Source organism: Rhinolophus ferrumequinum, chromosome 2 (assembly GCF_004115265.2).
Source record: "Rhinolophus ferrumequinum isolate MPI-CBG mRhiFer1 chromosome 2, mRhiFer1_v1.p, whole genome shotgun sequence".
In the NCBI taxonomy this organism is placed as follows: domain Eukaryota; kingdom Metazoa; phylum Chordata; class Mammalia; order Chiroptera; family Rhinolophidae; genus Rhinolophus; species Rhinolophus ferrumequinum.
In genome coordinates, this window is record NC_046285.1 from 52,418,288 (window position 1) to 52,433,093 (window position 14,806).

The following is a 14,806-nucleotide window of genomic DNA, read 5'->3' on the forward strand; positions in this document are numbered from 1 at the left end:
TCTATTTGACTGTGATGTACTTACCTTACATACAAACTTTGAAGGTGGTCTGAGGAAACCTGTGTCTATCTAAAGAAATAGCAACGTTAGAAACATTTCTGTGCGTGTGTGACTTGCCTTTAAAGGAATTGTCACCAGCGGGGAAGGAGTTCCGTTTATTTGATTATTTACTGGCAGAGAAAGGTGATTTGATATGAACCACACTTAAGTCAGACCTGAACTTACCTTAGTTGAGAGACTTTAAAGAGGATAAATACTAAGGACTGGTGGTGAGGCTGGTATAGTCAAAAAAATCATAGAACTAGAAGAGACATTAGAGATCAGTGCACCCCTCCTCCCTCTTCTTAAAACAAGTAATCTGAAATCAGGGCGTGAAATGACTTGCCATGGTGGTGTCTGCTCCCACATTTCCTAATCCAGACCTCTCTCCAGTGCCCTGGCCTGAAAGGCGGGGAGAGGTGGACTTTCTCCCAAACTTCCCATCTGATTTGACTTCCAGATAAAACTGAAAGTAACGTTAGTCTTTCAAGATTTTTCATCTCATTCTGTCTGATAAAATCAGAGTAAGGAAAAGACTGGTTTGTAAAAATGGATGACCACACATGTACAATTTCTAAGATCACCGTCATCCATAAAGAATGCTTTCTAAAGATGTTGCTAAATAATTTTCTATTTAATTTGTATTTCTTTAAATATTAGTGAAACTGAGCATCTGTCCATATGTGTGTTAGTCATTTATATTTCTTCTAGGAATCACCTTTTTCTACACATTGTTTTGTCTTAATTTATAGGACTTCTTTGTTACACGTGCCACAAATGACTTTCCCCATATTTATGGCGTCTTTAGCCATATAGAAGTTAACAATTTTAATAGACTTTTTTTTTCCTTTTTGATTTGATTGGGTTTCTTGTTTTACTTGGGAAGGCTTTCCCTATCCCAAAAGGATAAAACTATATTCCTGTAATACCTTTTATTTTTTTTTAAACTTTAGATTTTTAATCTGTCTAAATGTACTTTTGTGTATGGTGTAAACTAAGGTTCTAACTATTTTCTTCTAATTGAAAGAGCCAACACACAGGTAGTTCTGAACCCAACCTGTCTTCCAAAGACTGGATTCTTACCCACTGCGCTCTGCTATGCCCTTCTAATTGAGTTCTATTAAAGGGATCTTTGTTGTATGTTTGGGAAACTGGGAAAAATATGGAGATACATGTATATCTAGATGAAGAAAACTTGCTCTGTTGCTTTTGGTTTTGCTAATAACATTGACAACATAGCATTCTATAAGTAGCCTCCTTGAATAAATGTTTAAAATTGACATGAAAGAAGTTAAGTGGAGTAGAGAGTAGTTGAATGTGTCTGTCACAATGTGGTGCTGGGATATAAGATAGAACAGTATGGTCTGTTCTCCTGGGGTATGAAATGTTTTTACAATGCTAACCAAAATATTTTCTACATGACAGTTGATTTTTTTAAAGACAGAGAGTAAGGATGCATAGTGTAATAAGGGAAAGGACTAAATTTCCACCACTTAGGTTGTCTTTGTTGTGATGTTCTGTCTTCTAACTTACATTTTGCAAAATTCGTTTCTCCTCACAGGTATGAGAGGATTCATGACGGCACATGGGCAGCCAGACCAGCCTCGATCTGCACGCTACATCCTGAAGGATTATGTCTGTGTAAGTGAACCCTGCTTATTGTTGCTCTGGAATAAGCAAGGCTCTTCTTCACGGTCTGTTCTTAGAAAATGGCAACCTGTTAGGTTGTAAAGATGTTTTCTCATTGAGATTGTGTTATAACTGGAGTTGTACTCTTGATCCAGGGGAGCTAGCATCATACAAATGCAAGTGACTGACATAATATGAAAGAGGTGAAGATCTCCGAATACTTGTCAGTGAAAGTGATAAATTTCTGTCTCTGGTTTTTCCATCTTCTGTTGCATAATCCCCCACATGATATAGCTGTATATATGCTTTTCTTCCTACACTTGTAACAATGATAATAGCTAACATTTACTCAGAGCTAACCCTGCTAGGAGTAGTACTAAATGTTTTACATGTATTGTCTCATTAAAAACACATAACAAGTCTATGAGGTTATTGTTCTCATGTTACAGATGAGGTCATGAGAAGTTTTTGGTTTTCCTCATCGATGGCATAGGACTTAAAAGTATCTATCTCATGAGATTATTATGGAAAATAAATTGGACCAATGTATGTGTGTGGAGATACACACACCACTGAGCTCAGTGCCTGGCATGTAATTAGCCCCCAATAATTTTTATGTATGGATCTTAATTCTTTCCACAAATCCACAACTAAGCATTACAGGGTCCCAGTGGTGGCTGATTTGAGGATTTGGCTTTATTCCCTCTTCTCAATACCACATCCGCGGGGCTCTTAGAGCATAGCAGTCAAAGTGGACAGCCATATTCTCTTGCCTTCAATTCAGAAAGAAAATAGTGAATAGAATATTTGTATGGATAAATTATTCATTTACAATTTATAGAACTGTGGAGGATAGGAAGATGAGTTAAACACAATCCCAGGTTTTTTTAGTGTTTGTTGTGGAAAGAAAACAATCTGCACCCAGTGAACAATTGCAACTAGCCCAGCATCTCCACGAGTTCACTCACAATGTCCGATTGTGTCCTGGTTTTGGCTTTGGAAAACATAAGTCGTACACATGTACTGAAGAATACTTGAGTAGAAATGCAAACGAGGTGAAAAAGGAGCACAGGGAAGAAAGATTTGATTCTAGTCTGGGGGCTTCGGGGAGATCGAGGCCTCTGGAAGGCCAAGGAGCGTCATCTGTATGTTGGTTAGGACTCTTAAGTGGCAGGTGACCAAAACTCAGCTCAGCTAACTTAATGGCAAAGCAGAAAGCTCCGTCGGAGTGTGTCTGGTTGGCGATGCCTTGTCTGAGGACTTTTTCTTTCTGGGATAACACAGGTGGCACTTCAAATGCACTGTTATTATTCATGCTGTCCTTGCAGGGTAAACTTCTGTACTGTCACCCTCCTCCTGGAAGAGATCCCGTGACCTTTCAGTATCAACACCAGCGACTACTAGAGAACAGATGGAATGGTGGTGGAATGAAACTACAGTCAGGTGGAAATAAAAAAGCAAAACAGATTGAAAATATAGTTGACAAAACTTTTTTCCATCAAGTAAGTTTTAAAGTTTTTCTTAATTTCTCATCCAACACATTTTGTATAACAGCTTTATTGGAATACAATTCACACATAAAATACACCCTTTTAAAATATACAATTCAGTAGTTTATATTATAGTCACAGTTGTGTAACCGCAACCACTATCTAATTTTAGAACATTTTTTTTTATCACTCCAAAAAAAAACTCCATACCTATTAGCAGTCACTCCCCATTCCCCTCTGCTCAGCCCCTGCCAAATACTAATTTACTTTCTCCATAGCGTTACCTGTTCAGGACATTTTCTGTAAGTGGAATCATACACTATGCCGTCTTTTGTGACTGGCTTCCTTACCTTGGCTTGGTGACTTCAAGGTCCATCCATGTACCGGTGCTTTATTCCTTTCTATTGTCGGACAGTATTTCATTGAGTGGATAGACCACATTTTGTTTATTTTTCAGTTGATGGACATTTAGGTTGTTTCCACTTTTTGTCTACTATGAATAAGGCTGCTGTGAACATTCATATGCAGGTTTTGTGGACATACATTTTTTGTTCTTTTGGGTATATTGGTAGGAGTGGAATTTCTGGGTCACACGGTAACTCCATGTTTAACTTTTTAAAGTGGCTGCACCATTTTACATTCCCACAAGCATGTATGAGGGTTGTAATTTCTCCACATCCTTGCCAATATTTTTGTCTTTTTTATTTTAGCCATCCTAGCATGTGCGAAGTGGAATCTCCTGATTTTTACTTGTGTTTCCCTAATGACTGGGGTATTGAGCACCTTTTCATGTGCTCGTTGGCACATGCATATCTCTTCTTTGGAGGATTGTCTGTAGTTGAAACATAAGAGTTTTTTAGATATTCTGGATATGAGCCTTTATCATATTTATAATTTGCAAATATGTTCTCCCATTTTGTGGATTGTCTTTTCTCTGAGCCAACACATTTTAATAACTTTAGTTGTTTACAAAGCTACAATTAAAAATTTTTTTTTCATTTCAGTTACAGTTGACATACAGTATTAGCTTCTGGTGTACAACACAGCGATTAGACATTTCTATACCTTACAATGTGATCACCCCAATACGGGTAGTACCCATCTGACACATCACAGATACAATTGCATATAGCATTTTAATGAACAAATTCATGTACAGAAGAGTTAAATCCTATAATTGTACTTAATATATTTTTCAAATGATTTTGTGACTATAACCAAAGGAAGCGGGGGAGTGCAGGGGTCGCCCGAGAATGATGTTCAGTATTTGGGTGGTGCCGTGTCTGTGTGCCACACGCATGAGCTTGGGGAGGTATTGTTATCCACGCAGATACTGTTATCCCCATTTTGCTACTGAGGACATTGAGACTTAGGGAGGCGAAGTGACTTAACCTGGGGACACCTGTTTTATCAAAGCGGGGCTGGAACTCAGATTGTCGAACTATTTTCAAGTCTGCCAATATGTAGAAGAAGGTTTACCAACAGGCAGAAAATGACAGGATCTTTCTTGGGCCTACTACTATCATACGGGGCCTTTAAGTTGAAGTTTTAAGTGTTTATAAAAAGTTTCTAAAGGTCGTTTCTAAAGGTCATGTACGAGAAAGCTGAGAACTTATAATTATAATCTTGTATCTAAGCTTTAGTCTCTAGAGTAATGGTTTACTGTTTTAAGAAGATCATGAGATACTGCTTTATACTTACAAATCATATTGGATGTTTGTTTCTACTAAGTAAACTTAAAATCAGTTTAGTTGTTTTGTTTTACTTAAATGAAATCACAAGTTTACAAAAATTTTTTAAGCACTTACTGTGTGCCAGCTACTGTTCCAGGACCTGGGATATCAAAATGAGTAAGACACAATTATTGCTTTGAGGGTAAAGCACAGTCTAGCTAAGGGGAGACAGGCAAGTTAACATGACATGTTAGGTCTGGGACAGAGGTATAAGTGAAGTATGTTGTGAACACACATTGTGGAGCAGTTCATCTTGGGGCTGGGAACATAGTGGGTGAGTGAAAAAGCTAGAGAGAAAGTGGTATTTAAGCTGGACTTTGGGGGACAAATAAAAGTGTGCCAGCTGGAAAGAGTGGTGAGCACCAGATTTCCAGGCAGAAGGAGTAGCATGAACAAAGGCATAAAGGTGTGGGTATGTGGGCTTTATCATTAAAGAGCCCGTGTTGTAGGTGGCCTTGCGACGGAAGCTGAACTTGATTTCCCTGGTCTACAGGGAGTCATCAGAGATTTGTGAGGACAGGAATAGAGAGAGAGATGATTAGAGAACTCTTGTACAAATGTGGACACTGGGTTCGAGGAGTCCTGCAGTGGTCCCGTGACTGCGAATGAACAGTAGGGGTAGAGCAATGGGGATAGAAAGGGAAAGGAAATAGAGGAACAAAATTCTGGAGACTGGAGTCAACAGAACTTAGTGGCTAACCGTGTGTTTTTACGAGGAAGGCAGAGAGTGCTGTCTTGGCAGCTGGGCGGATTCTTCTACCACCCACTGAAATAAAGAATGGAGAGTCAATTCCTAACTAAATTTAGATTGAAGCAGGTTGAATTTCGATATCAAAGTAGAGATTTTCAGAAATTAGCTAGTATTATGAGTCTAGTTATAGATAGTATGTGAAGCTATGGAACTAAATAAAGTTGAGAAAAAAGAATGAAGACAGTGCTGAAAACTTATCATTTAAGTAAGTAGGAGAAAAGAGAATCAGGGAGAGACAAGTCTACTATCGTGGAGTTCTCCTTAAATAATACTGTGCAGATCCTCTAAAGGAGACTGCGGAGGCCTCAACTAATATTTTCTCTCATTTGCTAGGAAAACGTAAGAGCTTTGACCAAAGGAGTCCAGGCTGTGATGGGCTACAAACCTGGGAGTGGGCTGGTGAGTGCAGCGACTGTTAGCGCTGAGAGTGGGGCTGGGAAGCCCTGGAAAAAACATGGCAACAGAAATAAAAAAGAGAAAAGTCGTAGACTCTACAAGCACCTGGATACGTGAACTTGGGCTGCAACAGAAATGGCATCTACATCCAGAGAAGAAAAGAAGCTGCTCCTCGCCTGTGGTGCTATAGAACGGACCTGGCCCATGGACCCGGGGGCTCAGCCACACCCGGCAGTCAGTATCTAACACTGGGGGCTCCTCGGAGAACTTGGAGCCCCAGAAACCTCCTCTTATAGAAGGCTGAATTTAAGAGGAAGGAATGAATGATGTCTGTTTGTGCAAACATACACACAAGTGCATTTGTAAGTTGGGAATTTTTTTGGAAAGATTAAATTGCCACTAACATGTTTTATTGGTTTATGTAGATAGATACACTGCTATTTGGACGTTCCACGTTCATTAAACAGTTTTAATTTGCTAAAACATGACTGCGATTTTAGATGGATTCTTTTAAATGCATTTAGATTAGTGATTCTCAACCTCACACACATATCCAACACACTCCTGATAGGGGGGAAGGCATATCAGATCTTGGAATGGTTCCCTCTGAACCACTACTACAGAGGGAAGCATGTGTACTCTATAGCTAACCTACAGGGAGTGAGAGCAGGCAGTCGCAATAAAATCAGCTCGTTTTAGGGATCCCTGATGTCCTTAGTACTTAAAACCATCAGGAGTAAGAAGGGCAGTTTACCTTTTACAGTCACCTTCATTCTTATTAGATATACACATTGATAATACACTATGGCTGTTTCAGCTTCTCACTTTAATCTCCCTTTTTCTCTGAGACTTATTATTCCCTTAACTTGGATCATTACCTTGTTTTGTGTCAGATGTTTTTGTAAATAATGAAAGTTATGGACGCTTTCTCCAGAAAAGATGCATACACAATTCCGTGACCTACATCAGAAGGTTTACAGACCCACTCAAAGTTCACCCATGAATTCAGAGTTAAGAAGCCTTCAAGTGCCCATATGTATTTAAGATACATTTGAAAATGTGCTGAATCTTGGTGATAAAAAAAATTACATTTGTTCATTAATTTAATAAATATTTATTGACCACCTACCATGGCAAGAAGGGCAGTGTGGAAAATACCGGGGACAGCAGGGCCCTGAAGCAGGAAGCAGCACGGCAGGATGGGAGTTAGCCAGAGCCGGTCCCAGGTGCCTTCGAGCCTGTGTAGGGATTCTGGAGGTTTTCTCAAAAGCAGTGGGTAAGCCAAGGAAGGATTGATACATGAGAGGAATAGGTGCGTTCTAACTCTTCATATAAGTATCAGGTGAACGGTTATTCAGATCAACGCTGAGGTAGACCTAGATAGAGAAGGCAGGGCTGAAGATGTTCTAACACTGTGTTCCTCCACCTGTAACAATCTGCTTCCAATCGTTCCTTTTTATCTGAGACTAGAGGCAGTCTAAATAAAAAGTTCCTGACAGGAGAGGAACAAGCATTGGCACACGAAAGCATACTTTGTTCCATTTATTAAACAGGCACAGGCATATGGCAGAAACTCATACTGAATGGACAAAGCATGTACTTACTCTAAGTAAGTGTGGCTTTATAATAGTGCCATCGCTAAAACATGAGACTTTTTAGAAAAAGAGTAATCATATATGTTTCCACGCTCTTGGTTATTTTTATAACATACTTATTGAGATAATTCACATACCATGCAAATTCACTGTAATTCAATGGTTTTTAGTACATTTACAGAGTTGTGTGCAACCACCACCACAATCAATTCTACATTATCACCCCAGAAAGAAACCCTGTACCTTTAATAATCAGCCCCCGATCGTCTCATCCCCCCAGCCCTAAGCAACCACTCATCTAATTTACGTACAGATTTGCCTATTCTGCACATTTCATATAAATGAAGTCACACTACGTGACCTTTGGTGACTGGCTTTCACTTAGCCTAATGTCTTCGAGGTGTATCCATGTTATAGCATCTATCAGTACTTCATTCCTTTTCATTGCTGAATATTCCACCGAATGGATATACCACACCATTTATCAGTTAATAGACATTTAGGTTTCCACCTTTGTGGCTATTAGAAATAATGCTGCTATGAACATTTGTGCAGAAGTTTTTGTGTGGACATAGGTTTTTCATTCTCCTGGGTGTACATCTAGGAGTGGAATTGTTGGGCCATTGGAATTGCTATATATTTATTTAACCTTTTGAGCAGCTGCCAGACTGTTCTCCAAAGTGGCTGCACCGTTTTACATTTCCCACCCAGTGTATAACAGTTCTAATTTCTCCACATCCTTGTCAAGACTTGTTACTGTCTTTTTTGTTTTAGCCACCCTAGTGGGTGTGAAGCGGTAGCTCATCATGGTCTTGATTTCCATTCCCTGGATGACTAATGATGTTGAGCATCTTTCCATGTGCTATTGGCCACTTGTATGTCTTTGGAGACATGTCTACTCAGGTCCTTTGCCCATTTTTTAATTGGGTTATTTGTCTTTTTATTACTGAGTTTTAACAAAAGTTCTTTATACATTCTAGATAAAAGTCCCTCATTGGATATATCATTTGCACATATTTTTTGCAATTGAACGGGTTGTCTTTTCATTTTCTTGGTAACGCCTTTGGAAGCACATTTTTAATTTTGACGAAGTCCAAATTTATGTTTTTAATTTGGTTACTTGTGCTATTGGTGTTATATTTAATAAACTATTGCCATATCCAAGGTTACTAAGATTTACCCCTATATTTTCTAAGAGTATTATAGTTTTAGGTCTTACATTTAGGTCTCTGGTCCATTTTGAGTTAATTTTTGTATATTATGTATACTATATATAATTTTTGTATATTATATATAATTTTGTGTGTTACATTTTGTATACTATGTGAGGTAAGGGATGGACCAACTTCATTCCTTTGCTTGTGGCTATCCAGTAGTCCCAACATTTTGTTGAAAACAGTAGTCTTTCCCCATTGAATTGTTTTGGCACCCTTGTCGAATATGCAACATAAATGTTAGGGCTTATTTCTGGATGTATACCTTTGATGTTTAACATTCATGAACGTGAACAATTGTAAAGAGTATCTGACTCCATTTTCTAGCAAGTATTACTGGTGAGATGTCTGTGGAGATGCCCCATCCAACCCCATGTCCCTTAGCCTACACTGGGCTCCCCTGCAGCGCTGGTGGAGAGTTCCCGTGCAAACTGACAGCTTTCCACCACAAGCGCTGTTTTCTGCTGTCCTGCACCACAGAAGCTTGCTGCACAAGAATACCTGCACTGAGCAAGCATTTAACACCCGAGAGCAACCCCCAACTGGTAAGGAACTGGGGCTGGTTGGTAAGTACCCCAGCTTCCCTGTCACGCAGTGTGTACATCCTACCTGTTCCTCGCTAGATCCTAAGTGGGACTGAGCCCCGCTTGCCCACAGCTAAAACCCTCTCAGTAACTCAGCCTGCATGGCTTCTCGCCCTTCCCTGTCTCACTTTCTTCACTCCCTCACTTCTGCTTCATGGAATTGCTAAACCTAAGTCCTTCACTTAGAGTCGAAGGAACCCAAACTAGGACACCCTGAAAGGGGAGTTTCTCTTTTCACCTTTGCTCCTGCCCAGAATATGCCTTGTTAAGTATCCCTTACAATTTTTTTTAAAGTATTCCGACCCTTGTGATAGAGGTTAGTACTTTAGACTTCACAAACTACCTTCATCATTAACACTTGATTGTTTTGACATTGTTTCACATCATTTTATAGCAAGGAATATACCACCCTTTTAGAGTATAACCTGTTATACATCTGTCATCTGTTTACTTTTCAGGAAATTAGAAGGAAGTGGAGGTTTTTGTCAAGAAGCCAATAGCAACATATGTTTTCTTGGGGGATAAAGTGGGAAATTTGGCAGCAAGCCAGATGTCTATTTCGTGCCTCCTTTTTTCATAGCTGTTTCCCTTCTTCAGTCATTGTGGAGAAGTGAGGAAATTCATTCAAAATTTTCACACTTAATTTCCACTATTTGTTGTCTGTTGTGTTTAATTGGTGAATCCCAATTTCACCTTTTCTGTAGTTCTGAAATTTTTCAAAGTAAACAATTGGGAGTCATAAGAGAAGACACTTAAATACAAGGGCTCAGGGCCATTCAGAAGAACAGACGGAAGAATTATACTAGGAGACCAGAAACAAACAGTTACCCCAATTAACAGAAACGTAAGTTTCTGATTTTACTCTGCCTTTGCTGGCTTTTGGGAAGTGGGGTTATCCGGCTCCTATGTTGGCATATAGGAACTTGGCAGGATGCTTGTTTCTTTCCGAATTGTAAACTGCAGTGAGAACTTACATTTCTGTTCAATAATTATTTCAATGCAAATATTCAAGTACTGCATTCTATGTAGTTGGCTCTTTAAAAGATGAGTTGCCTTGGCTGTTATATTGGACAGCATTCATTGAGATTTACTTCTTTAAAAATGCAGGGCTGGGCGGGCCACGTGGCTCAGGTGGTTGGAGCACAGTGCTCCTAACGCTGAGATTGTGGGTTCGATTCCCACATGGGCCAGCGAGCTGCGCCCTCTACAGCTAAGACTGTGAACAACAGCTCTCCCTGGAGCTGGGCTGAGCAGCCAGAGGTTGGCATAAGCTGCCGCAGGCTGCTGAGTGCTGCCGCTGGCTACTGTATGCCAGTGTGGGTGGCTGGCAGCCAGCATGAGTGGCCCGCAGCCAGCAAGAGGTGCAGTGAGCGGCCAACCGACGACTGGCAACCAACTGCCTCAGCCGGGGTAGCGGAAGGCTCATAATACCAGCATGGGCCAGGGGGCTGTGTCCTACGCAACTAGACTGAGAAATAATGGCTGGAACTTGAGAGAAGGTGGAAGAAGGGGGAAAAAAAATTCAGGGCTTTCCTTGATGTAATGTTTGAACATCTGTTAGCTCCATTAGCCCTTGCCTAGCTTCTAAGCATTGTGAAGTAAATGACTTTCAGCAATCAGATGTTATTAATGAGGAACTTGGGGGGGGGGGGAACTTCACAAGATCATAGCGTGTTGATGAACAGTGTGTTGATGACAGCGTTTTAAGTAGAACCCAGGACCCCAACAGTCCTACCACCTGCTTCAATCATGATACTCCAACATGTCCACAATGGAATTGATTAAAACTTGGAAATGCCATTATTTCAAAATGCATGCTCTTAGAATTAATTTTTCTACATTTATAGCAGGTACATCAAACTGATGTGAGCCCTTCCTCCAAATAATGCATTTTACAAGAACATTAGCAGGAGGCAACATATCCTCAGAAGAGAAAGCCGTTGAGCCTCTCTCACCCCAGGTGGCTGGGATTTATGGCCACCAGTGGCTGCCCACTCCTGCTGGACTGCCCAGGTTGCCACAGCCCTTCCTTCTTGAGGACAATGGCTGTGGGTGCTGTGCCTCTGCCAATAGGAAATGCCTATGAGCCATGGAGGGAGGACATGTGTTATGATCCTCTTGTTAGTTTTTCTTTTCGGCAAACGCAGGACCTTGGCCAAAAAACATTAGCTTCTGGGTGGGGCAGCTGCCGGGCTCGGGGGAGCCTGGTAAAGGAACAGATTCACTTCCTAGAGACTGATCCTGTGCAGAGCCCTGTGGAAGGTACTGGGAGAATTTGGGAGGCAGGGAGGGGGTTGATTAGAATACATAACCCTAAGCGTTTCCTACAGGGTTAAGTCCTGATCCCCTCATGACTGGGCTGTGGACTCTCTCACCTCATGTCCTACCCTCAGCACAGTACCTCCGCTATTTGCCAGTGTCCACAGGCCATGCCCTTCCCGCCTCCAGAATGAAAAAAATGAAACGACACAGTCATGTTCTTTAAGAAAAATTATGAAAATCAACAAGGAAATTTAAAAATTAGAATAGTTTGTTTTCAAGAAAAGCTGCCCTGTATACCTGAATTGTGTGGCGGAGTGGCTGGATGGGAAGGGACAGATTGCAAAACTCACCGGGCTCCTTGGCTGCTGGGGTCGCTGTCTAGGATGACTGCCAGAGCCAGGCTTGGCTGACTGAGTGGCGGAGGGTGCCGGTCCAGCTTCAGGAGAGAGTGAGAAGAGGTAAGGGGATTGCTTACCAGCGCGTTTGTCTTATCCCTCGTGGCCTCCTAACACGCCTTTGTATTGTACCCTTGTGACCAACCGTCAGGACCAAGCCCCACTCACCTCGGGATCCCCGGCACCCAAGCGCTTCGCCAGACGCAAAGTACGTATTGTTTGGCTCAAAAAATGTGGTGGATTGATGAGCGGACAAAGTGCCTTAAAGTGACCCGACAGGTCACTGGATTCCTCTCCGGCCACCGGGTCTGGGGAGGTGGGTGACGAAGTGGGTCGGCTGGGGCAGTGCCTCTGCAGCTGTCAAGGGGGCGGGCGCCGGGGCTGCAGCCTTTGTGCCCAGGCAGCTCGCGGCTCCCGCCGCTGGGGGGCGGCCTCTCGTCCGCCGACCCCCGACAATAGCGCGAGGGGAGGGCAGCTGCGCGGTCCCGGAAACTTTAACCTCGAGTCTTGGCCGCAGCTGCCAGCGCCCAGGACCGCAGAGCTGGGCGCACCCATTTCCCGCCCGCGGTCTGGACGCTCCGCTGGGCCGCCGCGACAGAGCCGAACCCAGAGAAGGGGGCGCGGGGCGGTAGCGCCCACAGCTTCTGCGGCCGGGGGAAGCTGCGCGCGGGTCCCTGGCCACGCGGGTGGCTCCAACACTGGTCGGTGGAGGCGAGCCTGCCATGGGGGAGGCGCCCACCCCCGATCCATCGCCCGCGCTTTGGGACTGGGGCTACCTGGACCGCTGCTTCGCCCGCCACCGCGTCTGCATCTCCTTCGGCCTGTGGATCTGCGCCTTCTCCTGCTGGATCGCCGCCCACGCGCTGTAATGGGGACCGGGACCTGGCGGCGCCGGGGTGGGGGCGGGTCGGCCGCGGGGGGAATGGGAACTCACTCCCTCTCCAGCTAACTCCCTGTTGGAAACCTAGAGGGAAGGGGGCAGAAAGGGACGAAGCAGAAGGCAGCACAGTTGCAGGATCGAAACTAACGTTTCGCCGTAGACTGAAGTCGATACTTTTCCCGGATTCCACGCACAGGGAGGCTGGGCCGTGGGCCAGCAGGAGGAGGCTGGGTGGTACAGTGGACAGGGTCCTGGACTGGAAGCCGCCAGCCCTGGGTTCTGGTGTCAGCCTTTCCCCATTAGCTCGCGGTGTGAGCTGGGTAAGCTATAAAACCTCGGCCTCATTTTGCTCAGGTAAATGGAATGATAACTCATAGGACGGAAGGGAGGATTAAATAAGTACCACTAAAGGGCTTAATACGTGCTCATTAAACATCATTACTGTTGCTCTAGTTCTGTCACCAACCCTTGGCAGAGGGCAAAGACCTAGGACAAGTCTCACAATGTTTCTGGTCTCTATTTCCCAAGGCCCTCTTAGCTAGGAAATGGGAAAGGGATGATCTGACTCTGGCCACAGAATTTGCCTTAGGTCTTCCCAGCACCTGGAGCGGTTGTGACAGGTGATCACCGTAACCTGGATTCTAAGGGTGAAGTCGGGGTAAAGGTGACCTCCAGGTCTTCAGCCACCCTTTCCCAAGCTTGGAAGGATGCTGCCACCCAAATATTTCCTGGCAGAGGAGAAAAGACCAGCAACCCCCAGGAAGGCTGGTGCCAGCTCCTTAGACACTTGATGGACATTCCCGAGGCGTTTGACAGTGTTTCAGAGATGCTGCAGCCTCTACCAGTCACTGGAATAGGAATAAAGACACTTAGGACATTGACTGTGGGCTTACTGCTGCATTCGTTAACTCAGTGACTCCCTGCTCCAACTCCAGGACGTAGGGGCTGTTATTACCCTATTTAGATCAGGAAATCTAGGTTCTGAGAGGTTACCTAACTTGTCCGAATGAAGGGAACCAAAACCCCAGGTCCCAGCAGAAAGGGGCAGGTTGGTGAGAATTAAACTCGCCAGACCGGAGGATGGAACATGAGGCCCTCTCCATGCATTGTCTCATTGTGTCGTCACAGCTGCCCTCTGAGGTCTGCATTAGGAGACATTTAACTGACTTGGAACCAAGGTTTGCAGAGGATCAGTAACGCGAGAATGCCCAGCCAGTTAGTCTGGGAGCAGAGTCCTCTTTCTTACCCTGCCTTAGCTGTGGACACACCGTTGGTTTTAAGGATTTCACCGTCCCTGAATCTCATTTGTCCTTGGGGATTGTATCTCCTCCAAGCTGTGTGCAGGCTGTGTTAGGGTCAGCATGGCATCCCTGACCCCTGAGAGATGGATAATGGCCCAGAGCAACAGGGTACAGAGCGAAGCTCCCACACAGGAAGTCAGAAGGCCCACCATTAACTCCTCTTTCACCGTAAGCCTCAGCTTTCTCCACTTTCAAGTGGGACAGTTGAGATAAATTACTTCTAATCTGGGTCCAACTCAGAGAGTCCCTCATTTAGAACCTTCACTGCTTGGCCTTGAATTGGTTTCAGGAGTCCAGGGTGCACATTAAAGGTTGATGTTTCTGCTCTGAGCTTCAGGCTTCCTCTAGCAGGTCAGGGGATCTTTAGGAGGAACCCAACAACCTTCCATCCTCATCCGAGATGCCCAAGGGCTGATGCTCAGAACGAAAGGTCCTACCAGGGTAGAGTGAGTACTACCCTGTGGGTGAAGGAAATGAAACCACAGCTGCAACTGTACCTTGGTTTCTCCATAGAAATGTAGCAGGGAAACATCTAGA

The 14,806-nt window shown here is 43.6% G+C and overlaps 2 protein-coding genes and 1 long non-coding RNA gene across 7 annotated transcripts in view; 2 read left to right on the forward strand and 1 right to left on the reverse strand.

Moving 5' to 3' along the window:
- The window catches only part of LSG1 (large 60S subunit nuclear export GTPase 1), a 28,595-nt gene extending 22,074 nt beyond the window's left edge, over positions 1–6,521 (forward strand). Inside the window, exons 12-14 of the mRNA XM_033131768.1 lie at positions 1,601–1,680; positions 2,997–3,170; positions 5,976–6,521. Of these exons, the coding sequence (XP_032987659.1) occupies positions 1,601–1,680; positions 2,997–3,170; positions 5,976–6,155 (434 nt within the window). The 3' untranslated portion in view covers positions 6,156–6,521. The remainder of the gene's footprint in view (positions 1–1,600; positions 1,681–2,996; positions 3,171–5,975) is intronic.
- Positions 6,522–6,656: 135 nt separating this feature from the next.
- On the reverse strand, positions 6,657–12,944 carry LOC117036719 (uncharacterized). The gene is made up of 3 exons (XR_004425435.1): positions 12,865–12,944; positions 11,991–12,129; positions 6,657–7,414 (listed from the first exon to the last, which is right to left on the reverse strand). It is a non-coding gene; the product is annotated as an uncharacterized LOC117036719 (long non-coding RNA).
- Positions 12,166–14,806, forward strand: part of TMEM44 (transmembrane protein 44) — a 35,917-nt gene continuing 33,276 nt past the window's right edge. For 4 of the 5 annotated variants that reach the window (XM_033131770.1, XM_033131779.1, XM_033131787.1 and 1 more), the window contains exon 1: positions 12,468–12,953. In XM_033131770.1, the coding sequence (XP_032987661.1) occupies positions 12,811–12,953 (143 nt within the window). In that variant the 5' untranslated portion in view covers positions 12,468–12,810. Of the gene's footprint in view, positions 12,297–12,467; positions 12,954–14,806 lie in introns of those variants that run through there. The other variant, XM_033131774.1, reaches the window with a different exon arrangement.